At 38.0% G+C, this 10600-nt stretch overlaps 2 protein-coding genes across 2 annotated transcripts; both read left to right on the top strand.

The window, feature by feature from the left end:
* Positions 1 to 754: 754 nt before the first annotated feature.
* Positions 755 to 7645, top strand: LOC114722727 (cationic peroxidase 1-like). Its single transcript, XM_028908823.1, has 6 exons — positions 755 to 1216; positions 1604 to 1659; positions 5634 to 5826; positions 5904 to 6095; positions 6221 to 6386; positions 7260 to 7645. The coding sequence occupies exons 1-6, from the start codon at positions 755 to 757 to the stop codon at positions 7643 to 7645; spliced, it is 1455 nt and encodes a 484-aa protein (XP_028764656.1).
* Positions 7646 to 9086: 1441 nt separating this feature from the next.
* On the top strand, positions 9087 to 10436 carry LOC114722726 (peroxidase P7-like). The gene is made up of 3 exons (XM_028908822.1): positions 9087 to 9308; positions 9471 to 9665; positions 9767 to 10436. Exons 1-3 carry the CDS (start codon positions 9087 to 9089, stop codon positions 10322 to 10324), a joined length of 975 nt encoding a protein of 324 aa, XP_028764655.1. The 3' UTR covers positions 10325 to 10436.
* Positions 10437 to 10600: the final 164 nt, after the last annotated feature.

The following is a 10600-nucleotide window of genomic DNA, read 5'->3' as shown; positions in this document are numbered from 1 at the left end:
ATATCGGAACCCAGCAGCCTAATTCTTAATCCACGACCCACTAAATAGGATAATGGGCTTTTTGTTTACAGCAAGTCTGGGCTTCCTTGAGGTCATGGAATGGATTTGTGTTCCATTATTTCTAGTCTCAGAACATCGGGCCTCAACGATAGTCATCTTGGTTTACCTCTTGGGCTGAGTCAATTCAGTTAGACTTTGGGTTCAAAATATAATATATACTGTAGATTCTTCAGCCAGGAATTATATGATTGAGCCTTTGAAAAAATATTATATTTTATGTCATTTTTTATTAGAAGACTAATATAATAGAATGTAATTAAACATTTTTACCCGATTCTAACTTTTGCTGAAAAACACCCAGATATTACACAGAGCAAAACTAACCAAAGTATCATCAAATTATTCATAAAGTGGTGACTACATGCAACGAAAGAGAGCAGACTTATAAATAAAAGACACACGACTTAACGGATTATAACTGGTAATTAAGATACATTGACAGCACCAAGTGGAGTCTCCTTCTGATCTCCTCAATTTATTTATTCTTAATTCACTGCTTCCCCCTAGTATTATAGCCGCTTCAGCAACCTTGCTTCCCCCTCCTCTGTTTTTAGAACCTAATGCTGCAAACCAATCAATAATAAGGCGTTAATTAATTATATTTGATTAACTTTTTAACTGACGAACCTTTTCAATTCGCTATATAATTTGCTTCCCATTTTTAAATGGGGATGCAGAAGGCGTCTAATTTGGTATGTATAAATATCATATCATTGAAGTTAGAAGGGAACTGAAAGGGAAACCTGGCGCAGTTGGTGGACATGCTGATCTTGTAGGGGATGAAAACTCTGCAGAGAGAAGGCATAGCCTGAGCGAACTGAGGATTGACTCCCGGGAACCTACCCGCAGCTACTTTGAGGCAGTTACAGACCGCACGGCGGTCCGGGGTGGTTCGAGCAGAGTTGACGGTGGTCCTCATTCCGTCGCAGCACGCCTGCGGAGGACGGCCGCCATTCTTGAGGTAACTGAGGCATGGTGCCAGGTTGCCTTGCACTTGGCCACACGTAATGGCCTCAGCCATGGGTGGAGCCACCACCAGCACCACCATGGCCATGCACGCTGCAACCATGAAGAGCCTCCCCATCATTTTCAAAAGAAACCACCAAAGCTGCAACCCAATATTGCTTTCTTTTGGTTTGTTGGTAAATTGGCGCAGGTATGCTTTGGTTTGTGAGTGGCAAGTGATGTGAATCAAAGTGTTTATATAGAAGTGAGGAACGCATCCCATCAGCTAGCTAGTAAGTCAGTAGCTACGAGTTATGGAGACTGAAGAACCTTGAGTTGGTGGTAGTTGCGTGCAATTTAATGCTCTCTCTCATGTCTATCTTCAAAATATACTTAATCTTAGTTATTCCAATTCACACAAAAAATTCGAAATACATACTGAAGTTCTTTGTGATAAGCGCGTTGTAAAACTCGTATCAGCATCAATTAGATGTGCTAATATATATTATTCCATAAATATGAAACTGATGAATGATGATGTAGCAGTGGCAGAACGTAACGGCTCACTGTATACTTGTGAATAAAATTGGAGTGGCAGTGCGTGAGTGTGTGTGAGCAAAACAGCACCGATCAGGATAATGTGGCGTCAACTACGTACGTGCTCTAGATGTTCCGGACACACATTACAAGAAGTTTTAGGATTTTGAGATAAAACACATGGGAAGCAACAACTTTAATAATTTCAAGTGAAGTTTTAGGACATTGAATGTCAACAGCGTGTTTACAGTCGAAGAAAAAGGAATGTCTACCGCAAATTTTGGTATATATGTACTTTTTACGTCTTCTTACTCTAAGGTCGTGATTTGTAGGTCTGTCTTTAAACTAAAAATTCATATATAAAGTAGTATATATTGTACATTATGAAATCATATAGAGAAGATGTATCACAATTCGCTGTAGGCATTCAAAATCCCATGTTGTCCGTCATGAGGCCTTTGTGTAAAGCGAGGGCCACAATCATGTCCATGGCACAAAAGTTGGATTGATCCATCAACTGTTTGTAGATCGGATGTATTGTTCGGTCATTATTCTCACGAATTGTACCATTACGTAAATTAATGAGAATTTAAATTAGATTTAACTGAATAAAAGATCATATTTGAATTCATGATCTTGTTCAAATTTAGGAGTTTAATTAAAATATCACTTTCCGGTCCTAAATATAAGAACTAGTTGACTAATTTGAATAGATTAAAGAAATAAGTTAAGTTAATTATTTATAATAAACAGGTATTGTCTTTCCTAAAATATCCTTACTAATTAAATTTGTTGGTTAGAACTATTATTAGTAGAAGGGCTATCTTTAAAAAAAAAAAGAATAAATATGAGAGACAAAGTGGATTAAAATCTTATATTTAGGACCGAAATAAAAATCAAACGAGATCTTATATTAAGGACCAGAGGTAGTATTATAATAAGCATTTGGGAGAGATATATAGTTCTAATACTTATATATCATTAGAAAGACGAATAAAATATATGATGTCACTTTGCTATCATAAATATCTCCCTCATCACCCATCAACTCTAGAAATAGGAGTGCTTTTTTTACCAGAAAGTCAAAATATAAATCGAGAAACACATTCTTACGTGCATTATATGTGTTATGCCCAAACAGAAGGCTTTAGCAGTCGTATGTCTTTCCACTTCTATTTATTTTCTGATAGTTTCTGTTTTCTGGCTTATATACAATGAGTTATAAACACTTGGTCTTGAATTTAGAATCGGAAGAAGATCACAGATTTGAATCTAAAACGGATGACGATAAACCCGGTAACATGATCTCGCTTCAATCTAATACTGTGGTTACGTGAATTCTAGAATATTTGACGTTCAATTACATATGAAATGTTCACAATTGACATGATCTCCCTTTAACTTGAAATTGCATGAAAATCCCCCCTTGTTTTCCCTAATGATTTGTGTTTCGATAAAATGGAGAATTTATTCAGGAATCAGAGTAATTAAACTGATGATGCAAGAATTCTAAGCAATGCGGAGATCCTATTTCGCTGGCACCGTCTATAAGTTTGGAGGCCTTTTCATATGTATTAGTTGGAAAAAATTGTATACGCAATTTCGTATAATTTAAGGAAAGTAGGATCTATCCCAGTTTAGTGCTGACTCCATGCAATGCACTTAACGAAAAGAGTTGGGCATGTTCAAAGTTGGAGGCCAAGAATGGATCCAAGAAGCAATACGGCAAAGACATGGCTTCCCATTAATTTTGTGTCAGAAACCAAACTCTTTCTGAGATTTCCCATTCCTTCACGCATGGCTTCGCACGTACATCTCCTGCATTTTCATGTGTTGCCCATCACATCCAGAAAAATATTGCCAAAAAACCAGATGAGTATTGTTTAAATTAAACAATGGTTGGCCTAGTGATGACCTTTCACCGCACACATTGTTCTCGATTACCAATGGGTGGTCCTGGCATCATTTAATAAAAGAGCTGCGTGCTTGACTTTTCTTCCCCATTGCGCTTATATATCCTCCATATGATATATCAATAATACAGTAATGGCGAACATGATACGTACGTGGCGTGCATGCATGTCTTCTGCATCTTATTCTTCGGCCACGCGTTTGTGCCTATCATTCCCTTTCATATACTTTCATTATTTTTCCCATTATTTTGGCCCTTCATGTTATCATTTTGTCAGTCCTATTTTTGGAGAGCGATCATTTCGCCATCTTGACGCTATAAAAGCTCGCCCTCTCCAAGGCGGGTGAGCTGCGTTATTAATTCTAATATATATATATGTGTGTCTTAATTCTAACTTAAAAATCCTAACTAGAGATTCAGGCCCTCGTTTCGTCTGTTTTTAATTTTCTAGCTATAGTCTCCAGACGAGTTCTTGTTGTGACTATGTATAACCATTAGTAATAACTTTGTAATTGCAATAATATATATAGAGAAAGGAGACTCAAAGTGCTGCTATATTCAAAATTAATTAGCAGCTCCCTTTCTCATGATCCATTGCAATGCTCTACTCTTTAGCGGTCAGCTCAGGTTACTGCAGAAGTTAAGCATCAATTAGTTTGGGTCATTTACCAGCATATATCACGATTCATTCATTTCTTTCTTTGTTTTTTTTCCCGGCTAGATAGAAATCATTCATATTCGAAAAATTAAAAGCAGTTGTGCAATTAATTTGTTGTGGTCCATCTATTTGTGACTAAATATATTATATTCTTCTTGACGAGTAGTATGACAAACAAAGATGCGCTGAATCTCAAAGGGTGGCATCATATCATGAACAACGAATAATGTTCAGACAAGAACGAGTGCTTATTGCTTAAGGTGTTTAAAATTATGGTAGTTTCCACCCAAACACAACACCCTCTAAGCACGGGAGGGAGTACAATGAATTCAAGTTGTTCACGCCAGAAAATCAAGGTAAACCCCGTTAAGGTCTGAAGGCAGATCACAAAAAATCCGGATCTGGATATACGGGAGTCTGTTTGTAGACATTAATTTTAGAATTAAATTTTATTAAAAGGAAAATAGTTTTTCAACCCATAAACCAATTACCAATTGCTATAAAGTACTTTGTCAAGATGAGTAAACTTAAATCTGGTTGAAAAAAAATCGATTTTTATGATTAATCTGCTGGTTACGCCATACTTCACTTCCTCCTCACAGATGGGAATGAGCCTTTTTAGGGGGCCACTATAGGCCCAATCATGATCCATTCCTTCCACTTTGGGCTTCTGTCCGTGGCAAGCCTACGATACCTAATCAATCAATTATTAATTATAACCTGTAACGAAAAAATATATTAATTATATCCATCAAGCCTCATGGTCAAAGAAATCTATATCTATAATCAATAAACACAATTTTAATTACTGCAAAATGTACTTCCTGCCTCACACGTCTTTCAATTTTAGACATGTTCTAAGGGCCCGTCAACTAAGATGTCTGTGAAAATACATCAAATCAAATAATAATAATGCCGAATAGGACATCGAACAATTTTTAAAACAAAAAATTATTTAAATGTTATTCATCTACATATATAAAATTCTTTGCATGATGGGGTGATTGACGAGTTGATAATTCGCTTTAAGCAACGAGGTAGGCCACATTACTTTGCAATAGCAAAGTGTATTTGATTATTTTACCTGAAAGAAAAGGAATTAGATTATTTAAATTATGAGTGACAATAATATATAAGTCAAATGGTGTAGAAGAGTACAGCTAAGGGCGGAACATGATTATATTATTACTATAATTAATTAATAAGTAATTCATTAATATAAAATTCGAAGGTCGTGTGCTGCGTGTGGCTCAAAAGAGAAAACCAAAGATGATGTGCATGCATCTTGTGAGCAGTCATATTGTTAAGCAAGCACGTACAGCTAACATCCCACACAATTAAACAAAGTTGTATGCTCATAAATAATTACATATATCATCATACATAAAGCAGTACAGGCCGAGGCTCCCAACTCCATTCCAGTTATAACGTTTGACAGTTTCAGTTTTGCTGGCCCACTGAATAAGACAGTCCAAAACTCACAGCATTCTTGTTCATTCTCTCTGCAATGAAATTCATCAGCTGCTGCTGCTTCTTCTTGTTGGTACTATGCGTTATTAATGTTTCAGCTTATGAATTGTCGTCTGGTTATTATGCATCCACATGTCCTGCTGCTCTCCTCACCATCAAAGCAGCGGTTTTGGGCGCTGTGCTGAAAGAGCCTCGCATGGGAGCTTCCTTGCTTCGTCTCCATTTCCACGACTGCTTCGTCCAAGTACGTAATTTCTTTAATCAAGTAGTGAAGGAGATTGATCAACAATCGTGTTTACTTACGTTTTTCTTTGTTGATAGGGGTGCGATGCGTCCATTTTGCTGGACGACACGGCGAATTTCACAGGTGAAAAAACCGCTTTTCCCAACGTGAATTCCCTGAGGGGTTACGAGGTTATAGACAACATCAAATCTGTTTTGGAGTTGATGTGTCCTGGCGTTGTCTCCTGTGCTGACATTGTCGCTGTTGCTGCCAGAGACTCTGTGGTTACAGTAAGTATATTTAACTGAGGAGTCATAAGCATATATAGCGATTGTTTTGTTTTGTTTTGTTTTTTTTTTAACACATGATTAATTAACACTGCATATAAAATATAATGATCCCATACACATGTCAGCTGGGAGGACCATCGTGGGACGTGAAACTGGGGAGAAAAGACTCGACCACAGCAAGTTTAAGTGATGCTAATAGGGATTTGCCGGCTCCCTTTCTGGATCTCAATGGCCTCATCGCTGCTTTCTCCAAAAAGGGATTCACGGCCCAAGAAATGGTTGCTTTGTCAGGTAATATAACAGCCCTTTCTATACTTCTTTATTGCCTTTTATAAATATATTTCACCAACTTGAGATTACAAGAGGGGAGATTGAGACTAGCAGGGAGCTAGTGAGCTTCAGGCAATATAATGATGATTTCCCTTCACCCTAAGTCGTCTCTCCTCCTCACTCTTTTACTCTCATCGAAGTGCTGAAAAAAGTTCTATAAATAAACTTTTAATTATTAATTTGTGCCCTTCCTGACGAGTAATGTCGTTGCTTAATTTGTATATAAAGCACAAACAAGCATATTTTAAGTTTGGTATATTAATTAGCTTATATACATATATGGACTTGTTCCACTATTAGTTGGCATTAATGATAAGTGCAAAGAATCCAATTGACATGCACCACCAAATGCCGTCACTCATCAATTCTAATCTATTGATTTGATTCATATTGTTTCATAATAACTAGCAATGCATGTGTCTCTTTTTCTTCAAAGAAGAACAATCAAAAGCTACGGTTTTGTTGATTGTATGAAGCCATAATCATGCAAAAGCTAAGTACAATCTTGATGAGTCTAAACCAATTAACCTTTCAACTTTCTAAAGCTGTGATCGATCTGAAGTAATGAAGCCATGCTTTGTTCACCTTTTACCCAGAACAATAGATTAGATACTCAAGAGGAACATGTGGGAAAGCTATGAGGCTGATGGATTAAATCAGGTGCCGTACAGTCGAGTAGTGACCACAGAGGATCTAGATCCCAAATAGAAGTGCCTGACTAAAGTGATTAATGAATGGTTAATTATTGGCTAATTGTACATATATAGATGCAGCAATCCCATTAATTAATTGGAACACTGATTTTCATGAATGGAAATGAATATTATTGTTCAGGATCGCACACAATAGGGGAAGCGAAGTGCGCAACTTTCAGGACGAGGGCTCACAACGACACCAACATAGAGCCGTCGTTTGCAACATCACTAAGAGACAGATGTCCAAGCACAGGTGACGATAGCAATTTGTCACATTTAGATGTCACCACTCCCAACTTTTTCGACAACTCTTACTTCAGGAATCTGGTGAACAAGAAGGGTCTCTTGCACTCAGACCAAGCACTCTTCGATGGAGGCTCCTCAGATTCCTTAGTCACAACTTACGTCTCCGAGCCTTGGCGTTTCAGAGCAGACTTTGCTGATGCCATGATTAAGATGAGTGAACTTAGCCCTCTAACTGGTTCCGATGGCCAGATCAGGAGAAATTGCCGCAAACTCAATTGACGACTTCAATTCTATATATCATTCTTACTTTCTCTCTATTTCTCTCCCTATCTCACTTGTCTTGATCACTAAGCCCGCTCTACTTTGCTGTTCTCTCATCTCTGTTGATGTTGGTCCTTTAATTTAATTTAATTCGTTGGTTTTCTGGTTCCAAAAGAGATTTGATGTATTTATTTTTCGGAGAAATTGTGAATGGAATTTTAAGTCATTTATTATGAGTAAGGATGTGCTCTGCGGGATAAAAGCAATGAAGAGAATGATGTCGCGTCCAAATTAAACTAAAGAGACAAGAATTTTGGGAAGTAAGGAGGATGTAGTGAGATTTTGGAGATCGATTCTTCCGTGAGGACAAATTACTATTGTAAAAACCTAAAATATTTGTGTGGTTTAACTTGCCTTCATCCAAATTAGCCAGGGCTAAACATGATTTTAAAAAATCAGATGATATTAAGAAAAAAAGGGGGCCGGCCAAAGAAGAAGAGGGTTGGCTCCTTCTGGCGGGTAATTAAGTTAGAGCTCGGACTGACATAAAAAAAAAAAAAGAAATTCGAAACACATAAATTTACAGAAGACTATTCTAGAGGCTGTAATGACTTTTAGATGATACATTGAAACAGGTTATTTGATTAAAAAGAGCAGTTGGTTTATGCGTTAGTTAACAGTGCCAAACCAATTTATGCTAAGTGGATGGTCAATCGTCATTATCGTGCGCTGGCCCAACAAGAACCCGACCCAATGCTTTTACTTTTCTTCTTATTGACCACGTCCCCAAGCAGAAGAAGTATAAGAGAGAAGAACGAATAAGAGGAAGAAAAATTGCTGGCAGAGATATTTAAGCTTTTTTGGGTTTCAACAACTCTTATATATTCAAGTAATTTACTCTAAAAAAGTTATGGAAGAGGTCTGTCATTGTTGTTGACTAAGTTGTTGTTTATATAATATATATGCTTCATATATGTCGGCATCCAAAAGCTATATTTTTACGCAGAAGAGCGTCATGACAGATTCTAAAAAACTGCTTTTTGTAAACTTTGACTTTGCTTTCAAGAATTAAAAACTATCTAGCTACCTATTCTATATTATCAAGAGATGCTACGGACACAAGCACTTTATCACGGTATGTCCCATAATAAACGAGCAGGTAAAACTTCGAAGTAGACTAAATCAATATATGGAAAACAAAAAAAAAATTAAATCCAATGATGGCTGAATCATTCTTTACATGATTGCTTGCCAGAGTAAAATTGAGCGTTAGCAAGTTAAACAATATTTTGCTTACTATGCCCAGAAATGGTCGTTTGGACCTAGTCCCAGTCGTCGGTATTTGCAGGCTTTATATGATGCAGTTATGGTTTGCCCCGTTCCTCTGCTTCCTGCATTATATATAGAGCCTAATATTCAGTTTGTTGCTCATACATTGGAAAACTATAGAGTGTGGAAAATGGCCTCACATGGGTGTTTATCCATCGTCCTCTATTGCTTGGTGTTTTTAGGTGTTGCTAACACGGCTCTGTCATCACCTTCACTGTCTCCTGATTTCTACGACCACTCCTGTCCTGGGGCTTTGGAAGCCATCCAAAGAGTCGTTCGGGCCGCCGTCAACAACGAGCGTCGCATGGGCGCTTCTTTGCTTCGCTTGCACTTCCATGATTGTTTCGTCAATGTATTGTACCTTTCTCATTCCTAGCTACCTATATGAAACTCAATTATATATGCATGTATATACTTTAGTTCCTGATATTTAAACCACACACACACGTGCATGCGAGTGTATCATGATCTATGGAGTGGCGGTGTGATTGGATGAATATTTGATGATGAGCAGGGATGCGATGGATCGATTCTTCTAGATGATTCGGAAACCATAGACAGCGAGAAGAATGCAAATGCGAATTTGAATTCGGCAAGAGGGTTTGAAGTGATCGATGAGATCAAGATGGAGGTGGACAGAGTGTGTGGCGGCCCTGTTGTTTCTTGCGCTGACATTTTGGCGGTGGCAGCTCGAGACTCCGTCGTGGCAGTACGTATATCATCCTAATGATAACTAAATATAAATATGAATGATAATGAATTAGCTAGCCTCATTAGTTAACGAAATCAATAATATCTCAAATATTGCAGTTAGGGGGCCCGTCATGGAGAGTGAGTGTTGGCAGAAGAGACTCCAAAACGGCAAGCCGAAGCGCAGCAGACGCAGACATCCCAGCACCATTTTTCAGCCTCTCGCAGCTCATCGACAACTTCAAGAAACAAGGCCTGAACGAGAAAGACCTTGTCGCTTTATCCGGCGGCCACACCATTGGTTTCGCACAGTGCCGCAACTTCAGAGACCGCATCTACAACGACAACTCTAACATCGATCCCTACTTTGCCCAAGACCTTCAAAGGGGCTGCCCTAGAGAAGGAGGGGATGCCAACCTGGCTCCACTGGACCCCACCGCTGCTCGCTTTGACGAGGCTTACTTCGCCAATCTGCTTCACAAGAAAGGCCTTCTTCACTCTGATCAGCAGCTCTTCACCGGCGGTTCCACCGATGAATTCGTTAAGAAGTACAGCTATGATACTGAAGCTTTCCACCAGGACTTCGCCGATTCCATGATTAAGATGGGAAATATAAAGCCCCTCACTGGTGATCAAGGCGAAATTCGGGGCAACTGCAGGAAGGTTAACTATTATTAAAACTACATATGCGTGTGCATGCCTTCAACATTAAAAATTATTTCAATATTGTGTATGACAGCCACGAGACTTTTCGTTAAGAAATTAAATAAAATATACATATACGAATGTATATTGGATTATGTTCCTTAACTAGTTTATGAAATATTGTAGAAGATGTGTAATATCTAATACTAAACAAGCTATATTTTAATCTTTTCACATATATAATACATACATAGATAGTATAGCTAACAACAGCCCCGTTTGTTACTTGAAACTAGTTTTGATGCTAGT

The sequence above is a fragment of the Neltuma alba genome, unplaced genomic scaffold (genome assembly GCF_004799145.2).
Source record: "Neltuma alba isolate B1F8T4 unplaced genomic scaffold, ASM479914v2 tig00012108_pilon, whole genome shotgun sequence".
NCBI classification, from domain to species: Eukaryota; Viridiplantae; Streptophyta; class Magnoliopsida; order Fabales; family Fabaceae; genus Neltuma; species Neltuma alba.
This window is presented reverse-complemented; position numbering and strand designations above follow the sequence as displayed.